We start from the raw sequence: 25,621 nt of genomic DNA on the forward strand, positions 1-25,621 counted from the left end.
TTTTTTAGAAATATAAAGGATATTCAACAGGTGAACAACTGTGTTTATTGTTAGCAGCTACCCTAAAAACCAATACAATTCTTACCTTCTAATGAATGCTGTGCTTCTAAAAGTATCATCATCGGGCAAGCTTGTGCCTGAAACTTAAGTTTGGTCATTAGTGGCAGTTATTTGATTGGTGAAGGCAGAAGTTTAGTAGAACACCAATGAGCCAAGTCCTGCTGTTGGCCATTGCATACCAATACTGCACAAATATAAATGCTGTCTCCGACCCAGTCCCATCAGGCCTTTGACTGCTGGAGGCAAAGCACTCAAGAAGAGATGTCAATTTGAGCTAAGTGCAGATGATTAAGGTGTGGTCTATACTAAAAACTTAAGGCAGTATAAATATGTGACTGAGGGATGTATTAAGTAAGTCCACATGCCTCAGCACTAGTTATACTGATCTAACCCCTCAGCTGTAGACAGTGGTACGTCAATCAGAAGGCATCTCTTATCATGCAGCTACTGCCACTTGGGCAGGTGGTGGACCTCTGCCAACGGGAGAAGCTCTCCAAGCACCATAAGTAGCATCTTCAGTAAATACTGCAGTGCAGACAAACACTAAACTGTAACTGAGGCAAGGTCAGATGAGGAATGAAAAATGTGTAAGATCACTTTTCTAAAAATGCTAAAACTACATATTGGAAATTCTGCTCAACTAAAGGTATATCCAACATCAGTGCTTTTAACTCTGAATATAAACAAGCTCATAATAGCTTGCAAAAGCAAGCTTCTCATAGGAGAAAGAATTTAGTCTCCCATCCCTTGGAAACAAGGACTGAGACACAATCCCTTTTAGATGATAAAAAGGGATTGTGCTGACATAAGACTTACTCATACAAGACAGAATGCTAAAAGTTCAAACTCAAAAAAAAGATAAAAAAATAAAAAACGAAACATAGCCCCTTGTTCCATAGCTTACACTTTGGGTAACTGATCATTCTTAGAGTTGTGAACTGATGATTGTTTTCTCACTGACATATTTCTCATACAGTCCTGGAATGAACTGAGAATACTAGTCACTAGCTTTAACTGGGAAAAAGACCTAAAATAATTTCTAATAAAATTTGCATGTAACAAAAATTTATGCCAGGGTATTTATGACCTGACCCATTCGATAAAGTGGACTCATCTGACCAACATACATATTTTAGTACAACCAATACCAACATTACACATCCAGACTATTCCAACTTACATGATGAAGCACTACAGGCTGCCAAACCATAACTTAGGCCTTGTCTACAATTCAGTTTTGTTGACAAAAGTGGCAGTGTACACACTGAAGTGCTCCTCCTGATATAACTCCACTGCTCCACCAACATCATAAAACCCCCTCAATGAGCAGTATAGTCTTTTTGCAACTATGACCACGTCTACACTAAGTCAAGCTAGTTTGTGGAAAATTAAAGGTAACAAGATGGAGTTAGTTTGGCATGAGATGGGCAAACCAAATGTCCATGGCTGCTTCACTTAGTCAGAACAGAGGCCATTACCCATACTCTAGTTAGAACATATTCAGTATGTACATTAGATGTAGATAAGCTTCTTCCAGGTCCACTGTGTTAGTTGATGAGCTATCAGCTTGAATACTTCATTCACAATGTGCTGACTTAATACCTTGTAAGTGTTACCACAGGAGCAAACATTTGAAATACAGGTAATTAATAAACTTCAGATTTAAATAAAAATGATGAATACATGCAAGTAGCAATCATTCAACAAATCATAACTTTTCCATAGACAACTTACATGCCATACTTTTGTTGCAATTATGTAACAGTGGTAGCAACAACGATCTACATCAGGGGTCTCAAACATGCGGCCCGCGGGCCGCATGCGGCCCGCGGAGCTCTTCCCTGCGGCCCGCGGAGCTCCCCAGGGGAGCTCCGCAGGGGCCCCCAAGAGAAAAGCGGAGGCTCCCGCCTCCGCCCCTCTCCTGGAGCCTCGGCGCATAGAGCGCCGAGTCTCCGGCTGAGCCCCTGAGCCCCGCCCCGATCCGAGCCGCGTGGGGAGGGGGCGGGGCTGGGAGCTCTGGGCTGAGCGCTGCGCTCGGCGTGGAGCTCCAAGCCCCGCCCCCTCGCCACGCGGCTCTGAGCGGGACCGCCGGAGACGCGCTCGGGTAAGGGGGGGGGGAAAGCGGGACCCGCCGGGGCCGGGCCGGGGGAAGGGAAGCGGGACCCGCCGGGGCCGGGCTGGGGGGGGGGAAGGGAAGCGCTCAGGGCTGGGGCAGAGGATTAGGGTGCGGGGGGATGAGGGCTCTGGCTGGGGCAGAGGATTAGGGTGCGGGGGGATGAGGGCTCTGGCTGGGGCAGAGGATTAGGGTGCGGGGGGATGAGGGGTTCATGATGTGGGGGCGCTCAGGGCTGGGGCAGAGGATTAGGGTGCGGGGGGATGAGGGCTCTGGCTGGGGCAGAGGATTAGGGTGCGGGGGGATGAGGGGTTCATGATGTGGGGGCGCTCAGGGCTGGGGCAGAGGATTAGGGTGCGGGGGGATGAGGGCTCTGGCTGGGGCAGAGGATTAGGGTGCGGGGGGATGAGGGTTCATGATGTGGGGGCGCTCAGGGCTGGGGCAGAGGATTAGGGTGCGGGGGGATGAGGGCTCTGGCTGGGGCAGAGGATTAGGGTGCGGGGGGATGAGGGGTTCATGATGTGGGGGCGCTCAGGGCTGGGGCAGAGGATTAGGGTGCGGGGGGATGAGGGCTCTGGCTGGGGCTGAGGATTAGGGTGCAGGGTCCTAGTGCCTGCCCTCCGCCAGTACTGGCAAGGCAGGCTTCCCTTACCCTGAGCCTCTCCAACCCCAAACCCTCAGCCCCAGCCAGAGCCCTCATTCCCCCCGCACCCTAATCCTCAGCCCAGCCCTGAGCACCCCCACATCATGAACCCCTCATCCCCTGCACCCTACTCCTCTGACCCAGCCCTGAGCACCCCCACATCATGAACCCCTCATCCCCCCGCACCCTAATCCTCTGCCCCAGCCCTGAGCGCCCCCACATCATGAACCCCTCATCCCCCCGCACCCTAATCCTCTGCCCCAGCCCTGAGCGCCCCCACATCATGAACCCCTCATCCACAGCCCTCACCCCACACTCCAAACCTCTTCCCTAGCCCTGAGCCCCCTCGCATCATGAACCCCTCACCCACAGCCCTCACCCCACAGCCCAACCCTCTTCCCTAGCCCTGAGCCCCCTCGCATCATGAACCCCTCATCCACAGCCCTCACCCCACAGCCCAACCCTCTTCCCTAGCCCTGAGCCCCCTCCTGCATCATGTACCCCTCGCTCTCAGCCCCACAGCCCTCCTATCCCCAAACTCCGTCCCAAAGCCTGCACCCCCACCCCCTGCCGCAGCCTGGAGCCTGCATCGAGCACAGAGCCTGCATCCAGACCCCCTCCCCCACCCAAACTCCCTCCCAGAGCCTTAGGCAGTAAATCTAAGTGCGTGTTTTGTCCTTTGAGTGAGGTGCATTACTGAGTGTATATATTTATTAAAACTGCGCGCGCTTAGGGGAGGAGGTGGAGAAGAGACAGGGCAGGGGCGGGGCCTCATGGAAGGGGTGGATTGGGGGTGGGGCCAGGGGCAGCAAGGGGGCGTGTCAGTGATGCGGCCCTCGGGCCAATGCACTAGTCCTCATGCGGCCCTCGGGGTCATTTGAGTTTGAGACCCCTGATCTACATTGTCATATTTTAATCATATAATGTCACAGTCAGTCCACACTGCTTTGGATCATTATCGAGCAGAACCAGTCGTCATCAGTGGATGCATGTCCCCTGGAAGGGTAGTTGAAGCACGAAGGAACATATGAATCTTTAATGCATCTGACACATAAATATCTCGTGAGGCCAACTACAACAGTGCCATGCAAATGCCTGTTCTCACCCCTTCAGGTGACATTTTAAACACGATGCAGGTAACATTATTTCCCACAAATGTAAACAAACTTGTTTGAGAAATTGGCTAAATAAGAAGCAGGGCTCACTGGACATATAGGCTCTAAAGTTTTACATTGAGTGCACTTTTTTTTTAAAACTACACAATTGTAAGTTCATGGTAAAGAGACTGCGCTACAGTACTTGCATTAGGTGAAATGAAAAATACTATCTCTTTTCCTTTATTTACAGTGCAAATTTGTAAAAGTGAGCACTCTACACTTTGAATTCTGGGTTATAACTGAAATCAATATATTTGAAAATGTAGAAAACATGGACAAATATTTGGTATTATTGTTTTACAGCGTGATTAATCGCACGCTTAATTTTTAATCGCTTGACAGCCTTTGCATAGGAATGTTCTAACTCTGGAAAGGGCTGGTGGGAGACCTGCAGATAGTTCTGAGGCCACCGAGCAGCTACTGACCCTGCACTTCTTGTTCTAGGAAACACTTGCAAGGAGGTATTTTCTCCCCCTGTACTTCATGGGCTGCTTCAATTTGCCATTTGACCTGTATTTCTTTTTATAGCATCTGGCAGGATCCAGGTTTGTTAGTTTATTTTTCTGACAGAAAAACTTCAGCTTCTTTTCATATAGTTACCATCATATCACTAAGATGGCCAGGAACCTGCATCATCTGATCCAAAAACCGTCATACAACGGCCCTGTGCCCCCTGCCCCGCCTTAGAAAGGTTGAGGAACCATACTTGCAATTCTGTCTTCCCATGTAAGCATTGCTTGTGAAAGCATTCAGGGGGAACCTAGGCTGTCAGATGACAGATCATGGTTGTTTTTATGAAGGAGGGGGCTGACAATATCTGGCTAGACATGGCTGCCTGGAAAGGGCCTATAGAGTGAGGAGACCACTCCTTCAGGTAAAAATCTCCCCCACTTAGAACCACTGAGGCCCTGACCACCAGGGATATTTTCACTACTGAAGATAAATGTGGCTATCAGGTTAAATTCTGACTGGTGCCCACTAAGGAACTGTCTGGCCTCATAATATGGAGGTCAGGGCAGACCAGTAGAAATAAATAAGAGATGGGCTGAGGCCCCTTAGTACCTGCCCGTTCTTCCACAGCTGGAGCTGCTGTCCCTCTCATCACTCCGTAGTCAGCTGCTGGGGGCAGAAGGTGGTGGAGACAACACCCTGCAACAGAATCTGGGAACATTGGCATTAGGACATGGTGATCAGCAGTTGTTGCTGGTCACAACCTGATATTTTCCCAGTTCTTTAAGGGTGGTATAAAATCCCTATCCCATTATTCAGTCTTTCTAGCATGAATGATATTGGATACATAGCTATAACCTTTGTCTGGGGCAGCTGCAGACCTCCTAAGCATAGTTTCACAATACACAGTTCACTCTTCTGAGTCTAGCTCACCTTTTAAAAATATATATATTTTACGATTTGATTCTCTGTGGAGGTGAGCAGGGTAAACTACGCTATTTATTTCCCCTTTGGCAGTTTGCCTTCTCATCCTGCTTCAGCAGAAGGAGCAAAAATGGACTCCAATGCTCTGAAAATGTTTCAAGTGGCTAATGCTCTCCCTGTTCTCTTTTCCAATCCCCTGCCTCTTTTCCTGCCTGAAGTGAAACCCTACCCAAACTGGGCTGCTTCTTACCCAGTGGAGCTACCCTCTCCCAACCTGCCTGGCAGGAGGGAGAAAGGGCATGCGGAGGCCATCCACTTGGGCTGGGCTGAGGAAAAATTACATCCTATCTGCAGAACCAGCTAAGCTCCCAACAAGGGGAGACCATGAAAAGACCCTTCCTTTTGCCTCTGGCTTTTCTCGCCTTACTCCATCCTCAGAAGGGGAAGTGCAGCTGAGGGGACAGTCTCACCCAGAAAAAGCAAACAGCCCTGGGACACAGCTGGTTAACATTACTGAACCACATTTTAGTTTAAACATCTGAAATACAGTTTGGAATTTTTCTCAGAACACTGTGGCAGCAGAGAGGTATGGCTGAGCCTGCCTGCTGCTGCTGCGACAGCAGAAAAAAATGGAGAGAACTTCTGGAGGCAGGGCAATACCCCACAGCCAGTGACTGACAGGTCTGGTTCTGCCTCCAAGCTGCACGTAGGCTGAAGAACCCCATTGTAACAGATCTGGCAGAAACAATGAGCACTTTAACATACAGCCTGTGTTAGATACACTAATGGCTCCAGTTCTTTAGAAAGGGGGACTAAGTTTCAAAAGTGATCAGCAATTTTGGGTATTCAACCACAGACACCTTAAAGGGGACCTGATTTCAAAAGGGTCAAGTTGGGCACCCAAAATCTAGTAACTTGTGAAAATCTGTCACATAGTATAGAAACAAGCTCCTTAAAAACTCAGTGAGAACTTCGCTCCTGTCTGAATTTCTTTACCAAATACTTCTGTTACTAGTGTTTAAATGTAAGCTATCCTGCATATATTTTTATTCCTATTATCCTTCCAGCTCCTTTGATATATTACATTTTCCTGCTACTTGTAACGTATGAACGTCTACTCTAGCTAAATTCTAATCCAAGTATAAAAGAGGAACTCTCAGTAATATTTGGCATTTTTTAATTTAGGTTTGTTTTATTTACGTTTAATGTTAATTCCATGCTGTGTTTCAGTAAGAACAATACAGATTCTGTATCTGTGGCTCCAGTCAGATATCCAGTAGTACAAATTAGCTTCAAGTTACACATACTGAACAAAAAAGGTTGAGCGAGCGAAGGGGGGAATAGGGATGGGGAAAAAAATATTGAACACACATGCAGGCTTTTCAATGCTACCTTCAATGCTAACCTGCTTTGAGGAAAAGTAAAAAGTAGGCAAGAATGAGCAGCCACGGATTGTTGAACTGTTACCAGCACCAAATTTTTCAGCAACATTTCAGCAGTTTGGAAACTTTGTCGTCCCCCGCCCCTCCCAGTAGATCTGCACAGAGAGCTGTACACATCTATGTCTCAATCACCACTGGACACATGCAGGTGACCATGTCTAGGAAGGGAGGCTGTAGCCCAACAGGCAAAGAGAGAGAGCGCACACATCGGCCAACACCTTAGAAGTCATAAAGGAAGAACAAACTCAACACCTGTAGTCACCTTCCTAGTTCCAGGCTTCTGCTCAGGAGAACATGCTCCACCCTGCCCTGGGAAATCAGCTACTCCCAAGATGGGGAAATTCTCCCCCTGCACCCAGAATGAGCAGGAAACCTTTTATTAGAAACCAAGCTGCAGCTAGAGGGAAGCAGGAGTCTGTACTCAGCCTTTACCAGACATTTATCTTAGAGGCCAGTCAAGATACTACACTGGTGGTGTTCCCTGGAGCAGCAGTGACACCCAGTGGCCAGTCAGGGTAAATCACAGACTGCATCTGCCCTGGAGCAGCAGACACACCCAGTGGGTGGCCAGTCAGAGTCATGTACAGACTGTTTACTCAGGAGCAGCGGTGACACTGTAGGCTAGTCTGGGGTAATGCATTAACTGTCTCTTCCATGGAGCAGCGGTGACACCAAGTGGCCAGTCAAAGTAATGCACAGGGTGTTTCTCAGAAAAAAATCAGTAACATCACGTGGTCAGCAGTGGGCACAGCCAGCCATTTCTGATGTGTGGGGGGGTGAGACAGAAAATGATGCCAGCTGCAACCCCCCTTGCCATGAGGCCCTGCCCCTTGCTGTGGCTCTACCCCCTACTCCTCCTCAGTGAAGTGCCAGCCCTGCCTCCTCTCCTCCAAGGCCCTGGCCCATGGTCATGTCAGAGGCCAGAAGCCAGAGTTGGGCAGGGTGAAGCAGTTGCTGCACTAGCTGATGTCATAGTACAGGCAGCCACAGAGCTTCTGCATCTTGTCTTCCTGCTGCTTGGGGTCCCAGGTCTGCAGCTGCTCCTCAGCTCCCTACTTCCCTTTGACTGTTCACAGTCCATAAGAGCCTCCCAGGTTGCGGGGCCCAGGTATGAAGCCAGCACAGACCACAGGGAGCAGGACCCAGGACAGAGCACATCAGCCCTGGACCCTCCACCTGCCCTGAGTGGTGCACCCTGGTGGGCAGACACACGGGCCAAGGGCTACTCTCGGGTCCCCCTGCTCACATCCTCTGAAGCAAGCCAGAGATGGTAGAGAGGAGGACTAGAGTGGTGTGACCAGGGATGCTCACCCAGTGATGTAGAAGGAAAAGAGTTGAGGACTGAGGCATGTCTGGTTAGTCAAGTTGCTCTTCACATAGTTACCATACTTCAGGAAGACTCCATAGACTTTTTGAGAGGGGACAAAGGACTCCCCCAAGCTTATCATGCCTCACATAGACTCAACGGACTGTTCTCAGAGACCCACCTCATGCTGACAAGAGTCTTTGCAGTCCTCCCTCAATACTCAGCAAACTTCTATTTGCTCTTACTCCACAGGTAACTGTCTGGTTTTCATTTCCCTGGATGGTCTCAGGGTGGCAGCTCCTTTTGGTCTCTGCCAGAAGGCTGGCCTTTCTCTCATCTACCCAAAGTTAATAGGAACTGAAAAAAGAAAGAGAACACCTATAAGCTAGGCCACCACTGCTGTGTGCAACACAGACAGATATGCTTTGTGAGGGAACTGCTGAAAAGTAATAATTCACTGATCAACACTATCATGTTGAAATGTACATAGCAACATTCTGTGTAAAGTTATGAAATCCCCCTGTAGGGTGTTAAAGGCACATGTTCCAATTCATATAGCCCTGATTAGGTAGCACTGGCCAAGCAGGCCTGTCATGTTTCCTCAAATTACATATCATCTGTAAACAAAGGCCACAGAGGACAAGATGGGGAAGAAAGAAGAATTTCAGCATCCCCAGGGGCAAAGAAACAGCACAAAGCCTCCTTCCTACACCAGACTCCATGTCTCCTTGCTCTCAGAAAGAAAGAACTTCACCTAAGGGTCAAGCTTGAGCAAACACTTTTCAAAGGGTGATAACTATAAAAGTGAGGGGGAGGGGCGCAAACGCAAGCTTCCACGCAGGCGTGGCGCTTTCCTTGCAGCCAATGGCAAATCAGCTTATACAAACTATGTCATAAGCAGCAAAGAGTCCTGTGGCACCTTATAGACTAACAGACGTTTTGCAGCATGAGCTTTCGTGGGTGAATACCCACTTCTTCAGATGCAAGAAGTGGGTATTCACCCACGAAAGCTCATGCTGCAAAACGTCTGTTAGTCTATAAGGTGCCACAGGATTCTTTGCTGCTTCTACAGAACCAGACTAACACGGCTACCCCTCTGATACTTGAAACTATGTCATGTTTCTGACCTTCTCCAAATGGCGGTGCCGCCAGCCCAATTAGGTATGTCGAGAAGCCGAGGGAGGCCCTCTCCTTGTTCAGTGGCGGTTTAGCCCGCACTGGGGCACGCCTCCACCCACATCTCAGTACCTGCCTTCAACTGCCACCGATTGCCTCTGACCTTCTTGTAATGGCGGTTGTGCAGCGCTGTATTTTCCCCATCCCTGACCGTCCCATTATGGCGGCTCCTCGGGAGCGCTATTCTGCCTATTCCATGACCTTCGGCCAATGGCTGCTCAGTGCGCGCGCTCATCTCAGGGGAACCTGGCATTTCTGTCTCCACGGGGCATGTGAAAATACGAAACGCGTCCTTTTTGCCCCCTCATGACCCCCAATGGCCGTGCCGTCCGCGCAGAAATATGACGTCTCCGGATTGTCGACTTTTGCCTCGCAGTGGCTCAGCTCGTGTCGTCACGTCTGGTAGGTGAGGTCAGCACAGGGGCCGCCATTTTGGGTGGCGGGGCTGGGATCGGAGTGGGGGCCTTGGGTGGTTGTGGCCCGCAGGGGGAGTTAGTGCTGCCCACGGGGTAGCGGCCCCCATGGCCGGGCAGTTCGACTCCGAGGACCGGGCGAGCTGGTACTGGGGGAGGCTGAGCAGGGCCGAGGCGGTGTCGCTACTGCAGGGGCAGCGCCACGGGACCTTCCTAGTGAGGGACTCGGGCACCATCCCCGGGGACTTCGTGCTGTCGGTGTCCGAGAGCTCCCGGGTCTCGCACTACATCGTGAACAGCCTGGGGCCGGCGGGAGGCCGAAGACCTGGCGGCGAGGGCCCCGGGGCCCCAGGTGAGTGAGCGGAGCCGGGCCGGGCCGGGCTAGGGAGAGGGGCTGCTTTGATTGTCTGACTCGGGGGTTGTTGCTGCAGCCTGGCCCTGTATCCGACTTTGTTTTGCGCTGGGGAAAGCGCGGCCTCAGTTTCTCCCGAAACAGCGGGCAGCCCGCGGGCACCAGCCAAAGAGCCCCATTGCCCCTACCCCCGCCCACTCCGGAGTGGCGTTCAGTCTCCTGAGGCCCGGCTGTGGCGTTCGTGTTTGTCTTTTGGTTCCGTACTGGGAACCTCTAATTTTGGGGTCCTTCGTTACTGGGGAGCGGCTCCAGGACTCCCATCCCCCGACACATGACCTGCAGTATTCCTAGCGTTAAAATCGGGATGGACGGTATTTGGAGGACTAAAATAGTGCATATATGGACACTGACCAAGATGGGGGGCGTCTAGACTTCCATCCAGGTTTCCAATCATTATGTATAAGCCAGGTATGTAAGAGTAAACTGCCACCACCTATTCAGAGGAAGTTGAAATTTTATTGTTGTTTTACGTTTTGGATTTGCATGAAACAGTTGGGAACAATTGGCACATTAGAGACTTGGAGGATTTGAATAATGACATTTTAAAATTCTCTCTTGAATAAGGGAAAACCCAAGATTTCCATTATTTAATTTCAAATCTCAAGTGACTGATTAGTCTGAAAATGAAATATGTTAATTTAGTAACTTAAGTGCTCCCACTGTTTAAATAAATGAGTAATTTCTCTTAAGTGAGATGTTAAAAGTGGATACTAAGCACAAATACCCTTATTTTATCCTTTCATACTTGGAGAATATGTAGATGTTATGAATTCTAGAATGGATTAAAATCTGCTGTATGAAAATATAAATGTTAAACTGTATTTTAATACAGTTAAACAATATCAGACATCTAGAATCAAAGGACATTGGTCATACTTACAGGATGGAGGACTGTATCCAAAAGCAGTGCTTCTGAATTTAGGAGTCATGAGCATGCAGCGCAGTTGCTAAGAGGGATAATGTGATCCTTGGATGTATAAATGGAAATATTGAGCAATACGATATTACTTTTGTATGGAGCATCACTGAAACCATTATTAGAATGCATCCAGTTCTGGTGGCTACACTCCAAAAAGGATATTGAAAAATTAGAAACAGTCAAAAAATTGGGATATTTTGAAGTCTGGTAAACGTGAAATCCAGCAAGAGACTTCAGAAGTCTCTTAATTAATTTTAAGAAAAAGGTTACAAGATGAATTGAACCTGGTATTTAAGTACCTTTGGAAGCGGGGTAATAATTCCTTTTTTCCAGAGCAGAGTGTCCATGTGGGGGAGTTACATCAGCATAGATCAGGCTGGGCAAACTTTTTGGCCCAAGGGCCACATCTGGGTAGGGAAATTGCATGCAAGGCCATGAATGTAGGGCGGGAGTGTGGGAGGGGGTGCGGTGTGCCGGAAGGGGCTCAGGGCAAGGGTTTGGGGCAGAGGAGGGCTCAGGGGTGTACAAGGGAGCTCAGGGAAGGGCGTTGGGGTGTGGAGTGCCGGAGGGGGCTCAGGTCAGGGGTGCAGGGGGGAGTGCAGGAGAGGGCTCAGGGCAGGGGGTTGGGGTGCAGAAGGGATGTGAGGTGCAGCAGGGGGCTCAGAGCAGAGGTTTGGGGTACAGGAAGGGTGTTGGGTGTGGCAGAGGACTTGGCAAGGGGTTGGGGTGCAGGAGGGATTCGGGGTGTGGGCTCTGGCCCGGCACTGCTTACCTGGAGTGGCTCCGGGGTGGCGGTGGCGTGCTCCCTGCCTGCCTTGGCCCTGCGCTGCTGTCAGAAGCAGACGGCACCATGTCCCTGTGGCCCCTTGGGGGGTGGGGGGGCAAAGAGCTCCGCGTGCTGCCCTCACCTGTGGGTACCTCCCCCGAAGCTCTCATTGGCTGTGGTTCCCCATTCCTGGTCAAAGGGGGCTGCGGGGGGCAGCGCACGGAGCACTCTGTCCGTCGTCCGTGTGTCTCCGTCCCCGCCCCTCCTCTCCCCCTCCCTGGGCCTGCATGGACGTGGTGCCGGCTGCTTCCAGGAGTACCATGGGGCCATAGTTTGTCCATCCCTGGCTTAGATCTAGCGGAATGTTTCCCTTTGTAGACACGTCCAAAGGCATAATAAGTGCTAGCGGATGAAAGTTAGTCAAATTCAACTGGAAATAATGTGCAATTTTTTGTGTGCGCTGATAGTTAATTTTGGGAACAATTTAACAAAGGATGTGGTGGATTCTCCATAACTTGATAGTGTTCAGTCAAAATTGGAAGATGTCAAGTCTAAAAGATGTGCCCTAATTTGAATACGAGGTTTGGATTTGTTTCAGGAATTAATGAGTGAAATGTTATGGCTGGTGTTATGTAGGACAGAATAGATTATCATAATGATCCATTCTGGTGTTACTCATCAGTGTGGGAAGCAAATGTACCCATTTCACAAAGATTCTCTCTGTCTCTAAAGAGGCAGAGTATGATAGGGTACAGAGTATAGGTTGGGATTTTCCATTATGTCCAAGTGATTTAGGCACATGGATGCCAGTGTGTGCTCCCAAATCACTTAGGTGTTTTTGAAAATCCAGACCATAATTTCAGGAATCAAGTAACCTTTACATAGAGAGATCCATGCACAACACTGCCTGGAACTTATGACATTACACGTGAGCAATTTCTTTTGACTCGATGACACTACATGCATTTGTAGGAATTTGCAAGATTGGGGTCTTGGAGGTCAGACACTTATGTCTACATCGTGGTCAGAGTTATGACCGCAGCACATTTAGTCATACGTGATCTAGCTATGATCGGTGTCTACGTGTACTGCAGTTACACCTCTGATTGTCGTGTAGACATATCCTAAGTCTTTCCTCTCTCCTGCCCCAGCAAATTCGTGTGTAATTAGAACACTGTTCAGGACTACTAATCTCTTCTGAGTAAGAAAATAGGATTATGCTACCAATATTTCTGATCCTTTTCTTTTTAGCTGTAATGGTTCTGATGTTGCAATAGCTGTACTTCTAACTTAAATAATAGAGATTTTTTTAGCAAACATTACATGCTTGGATGTCTTTGAAAAGTGGAGAGAATATTTTTATATCAATAGATGCAAATCTCTTATACCACATTATTTTGTTTACCTCATCTTAAGACCTATCTAAAACAGGCCTGGAGAACAAAAACCTGATTTGTTGGAGTCACTGGGATCAGAAGGGTCATGTGCTGAGACAGAGCGAATGGTATTGCAAAAACTAGTAAAGAACTCATTAATAAAGGTAATAAAGGTAATGAAGCTGGTATTGCATCATACATGATATGAATTGCATCATGTTATTCCTAGAAGTCATGGATGATGCAATCATAACGAAGCTTACATCACTCTGCTGAACAAATTGCCCTATATCAGCTCTAGAAATCATACAGTGTCGTGCTCTCTTATTTGTCAGTGTTTGATTTTGCAAAGGGACACATTTCTGTTTAGCCAAAGTGAGCGGAGATGCCTCGTACTTGTGTGAACAGTGCAGATAACTTCTGCTATGTTTGTGGTGAAGTGACTTTTGCATCACAAAAGCGCAGTATAACCACTATGGTTAAGAAAGCCTATCACCTTTATTTTGGCTGCAGAATTGGAGATCAGGACAAGAGGTGGGCCCCACACATATGCTGCAACACTTGTTCAACCACTGGCGAAGATTTGTTGCACAGGAAAAGGAACATAAGAACGGCCGTACCGGGTCAGACCAAAGGTCCATCTAGCCCAGTATCTGTCTACCGACAGTGGCCAATGCCAGGTGCCCCAGAGGGAGTGAACCTAACAGGCAATGATCAAGTGATCTCTCTCCTGCCATCCATCTCCATCCTCTGACGAACAGAGGCTAGGGACACCATTCTTACCCATCCTAGCTAATAGCCATTTATGGACTTAGCCACCATGAATTTATCCAGTCCCCTTTTAAACATTGTTATAGTCCTAGCCTTCACAACCTCCTCAGGTAAGGAGTTCCACGAGTTGACTGTGCGCTGTGTGAAGAAGAACTTCCTTTTATTTGTTTTAAACCTGCTGCCTATTAATTTCTTTTGGTGACCCCTAGTTCTTGTATTATGGGAATAAGTAAATAACTTTTCCTTATCCACTTTCTCAACATCACTCATGATTTTATATACCTCTATCATATCCCCCCTTAGTCTCCTCTTTTCCAAGCTGAAGAGTCCTAGCCTCTTTAATCTTTCCTCGTATGGGACCCTCTCTAACCCCCTAATCATTTTAGTTGCCCTTTTCTGAACCTTTTCTAGTGCTAGAATATCTTTTTTGAGGTGAGGAGACCACATCTGTACACAGTATTCGAGATGTGGGCGTACTATGGATTTATATAAGGGCAATACTATATTCTCCGTCTTCTTCTCTATCCCCTTTTTAATGATTCCTAACATCCTGTTTGCTTTTTTGACCGCCTCTGCATACTGCGTGGACATCTTCAGAGAACTATCCACGATGACTCCAAGATCTTTTTCCTGACTCGTTGTAGCTAAATTAGCCCCCATCATATTGTATGTATAGTTGGGGTTATTTTTTCCAATGTGCATTACTTTACATTTATCCACATTAAATTTCATTTGCCATTTTGTTGCCCAATCACTTAGTTTTGTGAGATCTTTTTGAAGTTCTTCACAATCTGCTTTGATCTTAACTATCTTGAGCAGTTTAGTATCATCTGCAAACTTTGCCACCTCACTGTTTACCCCTTTCTCCAGATCATTTATGAATAAATTGAATAGGATTGGTCCTAGGACTGACCCTTGGGGAACACCACTAGTTACCCCTCTCCATTCTGAGAATTTACCATTAATTCCTACCCTTTGTTCCCTGTCCTTTAACCAGTTCTCAATCCATGAAAGGACCTTCCCTTTTATCCCATGACAGCTTAATTTACATAAGAGCCTTTGGTGAGGGACCTTGTCAAAGGCTTTCTGGAAATCTAAGTACACTATGTCCACCGGATCCCCCTTGTCCACATGTTTGTTGACCCCTTCAAAGAACTCTAATAGATTAGTAAGACACGATTTCCCTTTACAGAAACCATGTTGACTATTGCTCAACAGTTTATGTTTTTCTATGTGTCTGACAATTTTATTCTTAACTATTGTTTCAACTAACTTGCTTGGTACCGACGTTAGACTTACCGGTCTGTAATTGCTGGGATCACCTCTAGAGCCCTTTTTAAATATTGGCGTTACATTAGCTAACTTCCAGTCATTGGGTACCGAAGCCGATTTAAAGGACAGGTTACAAACCTTAGTTAATAGTTCCGCAACTTCACATTTGAGTTCTTTCAGAACTCTTGGGTGAATGCCATCTGGTCCCGGTGACTTGTTAATGTTGAGTTTATCAGTTAATTCCAAAACCTCCTCTAGTGACACTTCAATCTGTGACAGTTCCTCAGATTTGTCACCTACAAAAGACAGCTCAGGTTTGGGAATCTCCCTAACATCCTCAGCCGTGAAGACTGAAGCAAAGAATCCATTTAGTTTCTCCGCAATGACTTTATCGTCTTTAAGCGCTCCTTTTGTATTTCGATCGTCAAGGAGCCCCACTGGTTGTTTAGCAGGCTTCCTGCTTCTGATGTACTTAAAAAACATTTTATTACCTTTGGAGTTTTTGGCTAGCCGTTCTTCAAACTCCTCTTTGGCTTTTCTTATTACACTCTTGCACTTAAGTTGGCAGTGTTTGTGCTCCTTTCTGTTTGCCTCACTAGGATTTGACTTCCACTTTTTAAAGGAAGTCTTTTTATCTCTCACTGCTTCAGGAAAGGAAATCTATGCCTTTTGCAGTGCCAATGATGTGGAGAGAGCCAACAGATCATACCAGCAATTGTTACTTCTGCATCCACCACTTGTTGAATCAAGGAAGATTTTGTTACCACCCTTACACATCAAGCTGGGGCTGATGAAGAACTTTGTCAAGGCCATTGACAAAACACAAGCAGCTTTCATGTACCTCCGTGGAAAATTTCCAAGGTTAAGTGAAGCTAAGATAAAGGAAGGTGTCTTTGTTGGTCCTCAGATTCGTGAACTTCTTCGAGATGATGCATATGACCATGCACTGCGTGGCAAGGAAAAGACGGCATGGAAAGCCTTCCAGTTAGTGACAATAAATTTTCTCAGAAACAACAAGACAGACAACTACAGGTTGTTGGTGGAAAACCTCCTCAAGGCATACAAAAGCCTTGGTTGCAACATGTCACTAAAGAGACATTTTTTGCACTCTAATCTAGATTTTTTTCCACCGAACTGCGGAGCAGTGAGTGATGAGCACAGCGAGCGATTTCACCAGGACATTGCAACAATGGAGAAACGCTATTAGGGCAAATGGAGCCCATCAATGCTTGCAGACTATTGCTGGACAGTGACAAGAGATGCTCCATTTAATGAATACAAGAGACAAGCCAAGAAGCGCTTAATTTAATTGTATGTATCTTTGTTTTGTATGTAAGATTGCATGAGTTTGCTTTGCTTGAGCTCCTGGCACCCATAGGGAAGTGCTATAGAAGGTAATAGAGAAGAAGCACGTGGGAGAGTAGAAGGAAGCAAAATATACCTATAGTAAACCCTTATATAACGTGCGTTTATTCAGCGTGTTTTTGATATAACACGTTTTTCATTTAGTGATTCATTTTTATGTTGCGCGCCCTATTTTTATATAGCACGTGCTCCCATGGACCTGTCCACCAGGTCAGGTGAGAAAACCATCGACTCTGCTCCCTCCTCGGTCCAGCTGTACCCGCGGCCTTTGTGTTGTTGACGCTGCATTTTACCAAATTTTTGGATATTCTATCATGACCACCTTTATCATTTGCATTCATCATGCCACCTAAGAGGAGTAGCAGTCCTAAAGAAAGTGAGGAGAAGAGAATGATAAGAAACAGGAAACAATGATTTTAGCTAAGAAAATAGAGATACTGGACGAGCCCTGTGTTGGTGCCCGAGTCAATGCGGTTGGTCACGAGTATGGTGTGAATTAATCTACTATTCGCACCATTAGGAAGGCGAAGATGGCATTAGAACGCATGTTATGGCTGCAGGTAATGCTATTCTTACCATCAAGAGGATGACGAGGGCACATGTTCAGCTAAATAAAAAAGAGACTTTGTTGAACACATGGATTGAAGATCTGACTCAGAAATGGGCACCACTCTGTGGGACAGTCATTCATGAGAAGGCATGGAAATTGTATGCAGCCATGTGTGAGAAGGAAGGTGAACCATTCAAAGGAATGTCATTTAGTAGTGGCTGGCTTGATAATTTGTAGAAAGCGCTTTAACATCCATAATGTGATGTTTACGGGGGAATCTGCATCAGCTGACCACCAAGCAGCAGAACTCTTCCCTGCTGAGTTAGCAAAAATTATTGAGGACCATTATTATAAGCCCCAGCAGGCTTTTAATGCTGATGAAACAAGTTTGTTCTGGAAACAAATGCCATCCTACATCACCCAGAAGGAGCATTCAGCACCAGGATTTAAAGCTGATCTGTGCCAATGCGTCAGGGGATTGTAAGTGTGAAGCAATCAGGGCGGATTTGAGTTAAATCACTAGTCAGGAAGACTCGATTTAATCATGGTTTTCTACATAAAAGTGCATTCTTGTTGGTTGTTATACCTTAGTACATATTCTTCACAACTCAGAGATAGATGTAGGTTTCATTTTTAGAAGGTACACACTATACATTTTTAAAGTGATTTATTTTGAAAACTTTTCAGATTAGTTTTACAGCTATATCAGAAAATGAATGATTGTTTGGTTATTTCATTTACCAAAGGTAATTGAATCAGATAGTTCACCTCCCACTGACTTCATAAATATCTCCAATTCAACAGGTTAATCATTAATATTTGGAAGATTTTCTTTCCATGCTGTATTAGGAGGAGAATATCACCAGACAGACATTTTAATTGTTTTATTTAACTAAAACAATGTTACATTTTCTGGATTTTTTTTCTTCAACAGCAAACATATAATATTTTAACAAAACAAGCATATGAATTTTTGAATGTAGTTAAACATTCAAGTTTTTTAAAATCAGGTTTGTTTTTGTTAAAATTGTTTTTAACTAAAATAGTTACATGAAATATTTAAAAAAAAAAAATACCAGAAGTTAAATTGCCTGTCAGCCAAGTCAACATGAGAAACTTAAAATACTGGCTTCTGCAACTAACTCAGTTGTCTTACCTTCATATCATACAGGAAGATCTGGATGACCTTGTAAACTGAAGTAATAGTAATAGGATGAAATTTAATAGTGAAAAGTGCAAGATCATGCATTTAGGGATTAATAACAAGAACTATTGTTATAAGCTGGGGACGCATCAGTTGGCAGTAACAGAGGAGGAGAAGGACCTCGGAGTATTGGTTGATCACAGGATGACTATGAGCCGCCAATGTGATATGTCTGTGAAAAAACGGTCTTGGGATGCATCAGGCAAGGTATTTCCAGTAGAGATAAGGAGGTGTTAGTACCGTTATACAAGGCACTGGTGAGACCTCAGCTGGAATACTGTGTGCAGTTCTGATCTCCCATGTTTAAGAAGGATGAATTCAAACTGGAACAGGTTCAGAGAAGGGCTACTAGGATAATCCGAGGAATGGAAAACCTGTCATATGAAAGGAGACTCAGAGAGCTTGGCTTGTTTAGCCTAACCAAAAGAAGGCTGAGAGGAGATATGATTGCTCTTTATAAATATAGCAGAGGGCTAAATATCAGGGAGGGAGAGGAATTATTTAAGCTCAGTACCAGTGTGGACACAAGAACAAATGGATATAAACTGGCCATCAGGAAGTTTTAGACTTGAAATTAGATGAAGGTTTCTAACTATCAGAGGAGTGAAGTTCTGGAACAGCCTTCCAAGGGGAGTAGTTGGGGCAAAATACGTATCTGGCTTCAAGACTAATCTTGATAAGTTTATTGAGGGGATGGTATGATGGAATAGCCTAATTTTGGCAATTAATTCATCTTTGACTACTAGCAGTAAATATGCACAATGGTTTGTGAGGGGATGTTAGATGGGGTGGGATCTGAGTTACTACAGAGAATTCTTTTCTGGGTGTCTGGCTAGTGAGTCTTGCCCACATGCTCAGGGTTTAACTGATTGCCATATTTGCGGTTGGGAAGGAATTTTCCTCTAGGGCAGATTGGCAGAAGCCCTGGGGGGTTTTCGCCTTCCTCTGCAGCATGGGGCACGGGTCACTTGCTGGAAGATTCTGTGCACCTTGAAGTCTTTAAACCATGATTTGAGGACTTCAATGGCTCAGACACAGGTTTGATACAGGAGTGGGTGGGTGAGATTCTGTGGCCTTCATTGTGCAGAAGGTCAGACTAGATGATCATAATGGTCCCTTCTGACCTTAAAGTCTATGATTCTGTGATTCGTTTTCCTGTTCATAATCTGGCAAAGAAAAACAAGCTTTCCTGCTTTTTCAGGTCCCAAATGATTTCTCAATTTGGAATGAATTAGTCCAAAGGAAGAAAATATTCTTTCTACACCAGCAGAAGAAGCTACTTCTGTTAAAAGTGAGATTATCACTTCAACAGTCTGACTCCACATGCTTAAGTGACTTCCGCCAGTTCGCTGGCTTGACTTTCTTTAAAACATCATCAGCAAACATATTTCTTGAATGGTACTTATTCCCAAACTGAGTCTCTTTTAGGCCTGCTGCCATTATAGGTTTTCCCTTCTAGTGAGAGAATGGTATGGTAGATCTCAAATCAATGAAGGCTACACTCAGAAAGATCTCAAGACTTCTGGAATATGCTGCTCAAACAGTTTCACTTTTGTTTCTCCTGCCTGTCCCTCCCTTCTCACATTTATCTCCAGACTTCTTCTCCTTGTCCAGATCTGTTCTGCCCTCAACAATCTTCTGTTCATTGAACTTCTTGAAACTTTGCACTTTTAGAGAGAGGTAAGGGTTTGACTCTGTGTACACAAATTTGCAGAGGGACAATAGGGTTGAGGTCTGTTATTTCTCACCTCTATTATTTATTTAAAAACATTTTTGCCGTTAACAAGCATGTTATCTCTGGAGATGCAAACCCACAGTTTGAGAACTGCAAAACTAACTGGGTTCCCTAATCCATGAACTATTGGACCTCATTTACAAAAGTTTTCTTAAACATTACATGAATATATTGTCTCATACTATAGAATTAGAATTAATAATCCCTATTCCATGATGAGATATCTTTGAACTATAATGTATCTTAATAAAACTATCTTTAGATAGGTTTTTTCTTCAAAAAGCATTTTATCAAAAAATCTGATTTAAATAAAAAAATCTTGATTTTTATCTACCCTGAAACCAATGCTTGTTTACCGTGCTGAGAACCCTGTGCCTCAAAAGGCAAGTGGAAGTCTCTCTTGTTGGTTTGCTGGTTTAACAAAAAAGCCTGGGTAAGATCTAAACTGTTTACAGAATGGTTTACTTTATGCCTCTGGTAGAACTTTATTTAAAGTCACAAAACCATCTTTCGAGATTTTTTTGTTAGTGGACAGTGCCCCAGGTCACTCTGCTGAAGCTCTACAGGGTGCAAATGAAAATGTCAGGGTTGTTTTCCTTCCACCAAAACACCACCTAATTGTTGCAGCCCTTAGATCGAGGCGTAATCAAGACATTTAAATGTTATACAAGCTGAACTGTCAAGAAGATGCTAGAGGCGTTGGAGGAAAACTCAGAAATGGGCATACCAGACTTCTGGTGTTCATATAACATCACACACACAATTGAAGGGATCTAGGAGTCCTGGGATGAGGTCACTGTTCCTACCATCAACGCCTGTTGGAACAAGTTGTGGCCATCAATGGTGAATAATTTCACTGGCTTCTCTACAGTACAAAAGGAGGTAAGGGAGACAATGCAGATGGCGGGAATGTTGGGGGTGAGAGATTCTCAGTTCTGGAGGAAACTCAAGTGGAAGAATTGATAAACACACACCAGGAGGAGCTAACTGAGGAGGAGTTAGTGGAGATGCATGAGGCCACCGACAATGAAAGTGAAGACGAGCAAAAGGAACAAAAACTCACAGCAGGATATTTAAGGGAAAATTTACAAATCATAGAAAAAGTCATAAGTAATTTGATGAAGATCCAAATACGAACAAGAGCCTAACGTGCAAATGGCCCTATCATGAGCTGTACCAAGTCATTGCTGAGTCAGGCAAAGCAGAGTCTCATCACTGACTACATCATGCCCTCTACACACCAGTCAACAGACACATCAACTTCAGCATCCCAATCATCAGCTGAGCAGGAACCAGAAAATACCACTACTGCTGCATCCTCACCACAGTAACAACATTCCCCAGCCATCACCTAGATCATTGTCTTCAGCAAGTCACCAATTCATAGTTTTTAGGGTAATAAATAAAAAAAAATCAGCTTTGTCATGCCTGGGAACGTAAGCCCTATTTTTCCCATTTATTCTTCAGTTTATATAACACACGGTTTTCTAGGAATGTAACAGCTGTGTTATATAAGGGCTTACTGTACATGATTTGATTGCAATGCATATTCTTGTGGAACACTCAGATTCTAGGCAGGCGAGGGTTACAAGTCCTGCAGCAGGAAAGTGTATTTCATCACTCTCAATTATCCCTTCTGGATGATAGCAAGGTGGCTGTTGGAACATGAAGGGAACTGAAAACAGCCTTCTTTGCCTGAGGCAAGGTCACTAGAATGTGGTGGCATTTTTGGAATGGGACAGGAAGTGAAACTGAAAAATTGGGGTCCCAAAAGGACTTTCCTTTCCGTCTCAAAAAATGCTCATCAATGTAGATGAAGGGACGGAAGCAATGGGACAGAGGACAGAGCTTCTAGTAGAAATATTCTTAACTTCAGGAAATACAGAGATAAGGTATATGCCGGCACAACCTTAACTCTCCTTCCATGCAGCTGGCAAGAGCCACTGGGAATTATCTGCATGCACTCCTGCTGCATTTACTGTAATAGTTATAGCTGTAGTGAGTAGTAGAAGGATTATTTGGAGCAGCTTGACAGAGCTGTGATTGTGATATGAGGCAATATGGGGGGGGGTGTACTTCTCTTGGAGGGGGGCATCCCCCCACCTCTGTATGTGTGATCAAAGGAAAGAGGTGGAAGAGAGAATCAGTAGGCCTCATTTTAGTGCTGCATTATGTAGGTTGTGTCAGCAGTGAGGCACAGGGCTAGCCCTGTCACGGGGGTGGTCAGCAGTTAAGTGGGAAATGTGTAGCCCGTGGATTTCAAGAAGGATACGTGAAAGTATAGCATTAGATGGCATTGTGGTCCCCCCAGATCCTGGCTTCCCCATGTGGGGCTGGGAGAGGAGCTCAGAGCCCAGAGAGGGACAGTCTTCAGTTCCTGACACAAGGATAAAACTAACTTGGCAAGCTGATCAATTAATATCTGTTGACCAGCTATTTGAGCACCATCAAGTAGTTCAGCAAGAATGCCCTAATGTAAGCGGAGGCCAACTGTTTTGATTGCATCATGTTGCATTCGTTCATTATTTAGAACTTAATTTTATTGGTTTTTTCTTATTTTTGGAGTTAAAATAACTCACTTAAGTAACTTTTTGGTTGTAATTAGGAATAAATATCTTTCTAAGGTAAAGCCTATTGGAGACCATGAAGTCTTACACCCTTTTTTTAAAACTGTTCTAATAAATTAGTGCTTTAAATATTGACCAGTGTTTGACCAGTCAATTGACCAATTACTTTTGGACCCGTAAAATGACCAAACCTAGCACAAGAGGCAGGGAGAGGGGCTCCCCCCTCCGCCCCCCGAAGGGCAAGGACCTTGCAGATCGCACATGAGGGGGGAGAATGTGGGGCTGCCACATGCCCTGTACCCTAATTCTTCCTATTCACACTGCCACCCATCTCCATGTCACCTTTTTCACTCCCCTGATTTGAGCCCTCAACCCCTTTCCCAGGCCTACCACCCATACCTGTTTATCTCCCTCTCCTCACTGCAACCTCAAATCTCTGCTCCTTATTCTCAACACTCTTCAGCCCCCTAATCCCCCTTGCAGCACACATTTGCATGTGTATTTATTTTCTTTTAAAAAATTATAGTAGAGCACCAGCTCCAGTATAGGTAAGATGAAGACCAAGCAGTCTGTTTAAAACTAGACTCTTCTAAATGCTCTAAAATCCACACACTTTCTCAGATTGCTTTGAAATTTTGTCTGCCTCATGGAGGCATGGAGCTTGGTCGGTGAACCAAATTTGGGGCCATTCGAACAAGTGGTTCCTGAGATTCAGCCCCCGGGGGAAAAAACAGCTGCTCTTAAAGCGGACATGTTTGGCAGTGAGTTTTGTGCATAGCTAGAGCTTAAACCAGGGCTGAGACTATTATACCAGGGTCTCAAATGCTTGGAAGTTACCCCAACAGAGTACATGCCACCCACTAGCCTTCTGGGGGAAATCAAATTACGTTATTAGCCAAAGAGTAGTTCTTTAGTGAGGCACATCAGCATTTGAAGTGTGTGGCATTGCATCAAACAGATTCCACTGAGCATGTGTGGGCAGACAAGGTTTTTAGCCTTGAAAGTTTCACACCAGCTGGATGGCTTGAGAATAAGCAGTAGTCCTTTGACCCAGACCCAGCTAGCCACTGTCTGTTGGAGTCTCGCTGCAGGCAAAAGTCTGGAAACGCTCAGAGGGCATATTGCTAAAATCTGTCTCTTGGTTGGAGGGGGTGGGGTATTTTTGGTGGCAGTAATAAAAGTATGTATATATTTTTAAATTATATATGCAAAATGGTTACTGGCAGGGGAGTGGCATTTTAGAGTGGAGAACTGGGAGGAATAGAGGTGAAAGGGGTTTAGCACTACATAAAGGGGACAGGGATTTTGGGGATGAGTGGTAGGGGAGATGAGTAGGGTTCGGGGGCTCAGGTGATGGGGAGGGAGAGAGAGACACACACACAGAGAGAGAGAAGGGAGCATATGGGGATGAGTACCAGGGAGAATAGAGTCAGGAACTCCTGTCAGCCCCATCTTCTCACTGTCTGTGTGTGTGCCAGGACTTGTGGGGGCGGGGCGGGGGAGAGAGGGAGGTTGAGCTCCTCACCCTGTGTGTGTGTGTGTGTGTGTGTGTGTGTGTGTGCGCGCGCGTGCGCCAGGATATGGGGACTTGCTGCCCCTCGGGGGGGGGGGTGATCCTCCACCTGCCCCCTCATTTGACCTGGAGTCAGGGCAGTCCCTGCCCTTCTGGGGGTGTCTGAGCCCATCTCCCTGCTCCCCAAGTGATCCAAGATCTGGGGAAGCCCTCTCCTTCTGGGTGGGGAGCTAACAACTGGCATAGTGGGTGCATGGGCCAAAAACAGACTGCTGACACTGAGGCGAGAATGAACATGCTTGATGCATATCTGGGAATCAGAACACCCACTGAGATTAATGGAGTAGTTCAGATATCTCATGGGGTGTTTTCTCAAGGCTTGTCTACATTTGAAACACTACAGTGACACAGCTGCACTTCAGTGTAGATGCTACCTACACCAGTGCAAGGGATTTTCCTGCTAGTATATGTAATCCATCTCTCCGAGAGGCAGTAGCTAGGTCGATGGAAGAAATCTTCCATTGACCTAGGGATTTAAAAATTTTATTAAAGTAAATGTTTAAAGTGAAATATACACAGGTTGAGAGGGAAGGTACTGTACATCTGGGGTCAGGCTTGGGTTATGGCGGGTTACAGATATCGTTTGCAAGGATGAAAAGATACATACATATCACATAACCGGCATAGACCCAGATTGGGGTGCAAGGGTTTGTAAAGTGTCAGTGAATAAGTGGGCTTGGGTTCGCCACCCATGGAATGAATAAGGAGTCCAAGTCAGTATCGGTGGAGCGGATAGGTATATGGGTGGGGTGCGTCCCTTGGTCCCTCAGGGAAGGAAGTGGGTTATTTCCCTGGTCGGCTGTCTCAGTTACTCAGTGTGGTATTGGCGGTGTCCGGTGATGTGTTCGGTATAAATGTCTCTGGACCACCTGATGGTGTCGGACACCATGAGCTGTCTCATGAGCCGGGCGTAGCGTCGACCGATCCCACACGCTCTCAGAACCGGCTCGTTGCGGGGGTCCCATGACCCCAAGGCTCCCACGATCAGGGCGTGTACCTGGACTTCGTAGCCCTGGGCTCTCAGAGTCTCGGCCAGCGGGGCATACTTCGACTCCTTCTGTGCTCAGGCCTCGTGGAAGGCAGGTGACCAGTTTTCAAAAGGGACCGTGACGTCTACCAGGAGGACCTTCTTCTTTTCTGCGTCCGTCATGACGATGTCGGGTCGCAGTCGGCAGTCTGTCCCGGGGATGGTGGAGTCGACGGTGATCTTCCCCAGGGACGGTGGGATGGCTTTCACTAGTCGGTTCTGGATGGCGTTGTGGCGGTGCCGCCAGGCTCCGGAGTGCTGCTTGCATCTACACAGGACGTGCGGCAGGGTCTCATCTACACTGGGGGTTAGATCCACTTAACTACGTTGCTCAGGGTTGTGGATTTTTCATACCCCTGAGCAACATAGTAGGTTGACTTAAGTTTTTGATGTAGACCAG

General features: G+C 46.1%; 1 protein-coding gene and 1 long non-coding RNA gene across 4 annotated transcripts in view; one reads left to right on the plus strand and one right to left on the minus strand.

Annotated features, from left to right (window-relative positions):
• Positions 1-5,034: 5,034 nt before the first annotated feature.
• Positions 5,035-9,618, minus strand: LOC123353118. Its single transcript, XR_006574400.1, has 3 exons — positions 9,223-9,618; positions 8,277-8,452; positions 5,035-5,134 (listed from the first exon to the last, which is right to left on the minus strand). It is a non-coding gene; the product is annotated as an uncharacterized LOC123353118 (long non-coding RNA).
• The window catches only part of CRK (CRK proto-oncogene, adaptor protein), a 56,879-nt gene continuing 40,853 nt past the window's right edge, over positions 9,596-25,621 (plus strand). The window contains exon 1 of one of the 3 annotated variants that reach the window (XM_044993947.1): positions 9,596-9,673. In XM_044993947.1, the coding sequence (XP_044849882.1) occupies positions 9,613-9,673 (61 nt within the window). In that variant the 5' untranslated portion in view covers positions 9,596-9,612. The other 2 variants (XM_044993948.1, XM_044993946.1) reach the window with 2 other exon arrangements.

Source organism: Mauremys mutica, chromosome 19 (assembly GCF_020497125.1).
Source record: "Mauremys mutica isolate MM-2020 ecotype Southern chromosome 19, ASM2049712v1, whole genome shotgun sequence".
Classification (NCBI taxonomy): domain Eukaryota; kingdom Metazoa; phylum Chordata; order Testudines; family Geoemydidae; genus Mauremys; species Mauremys mutica.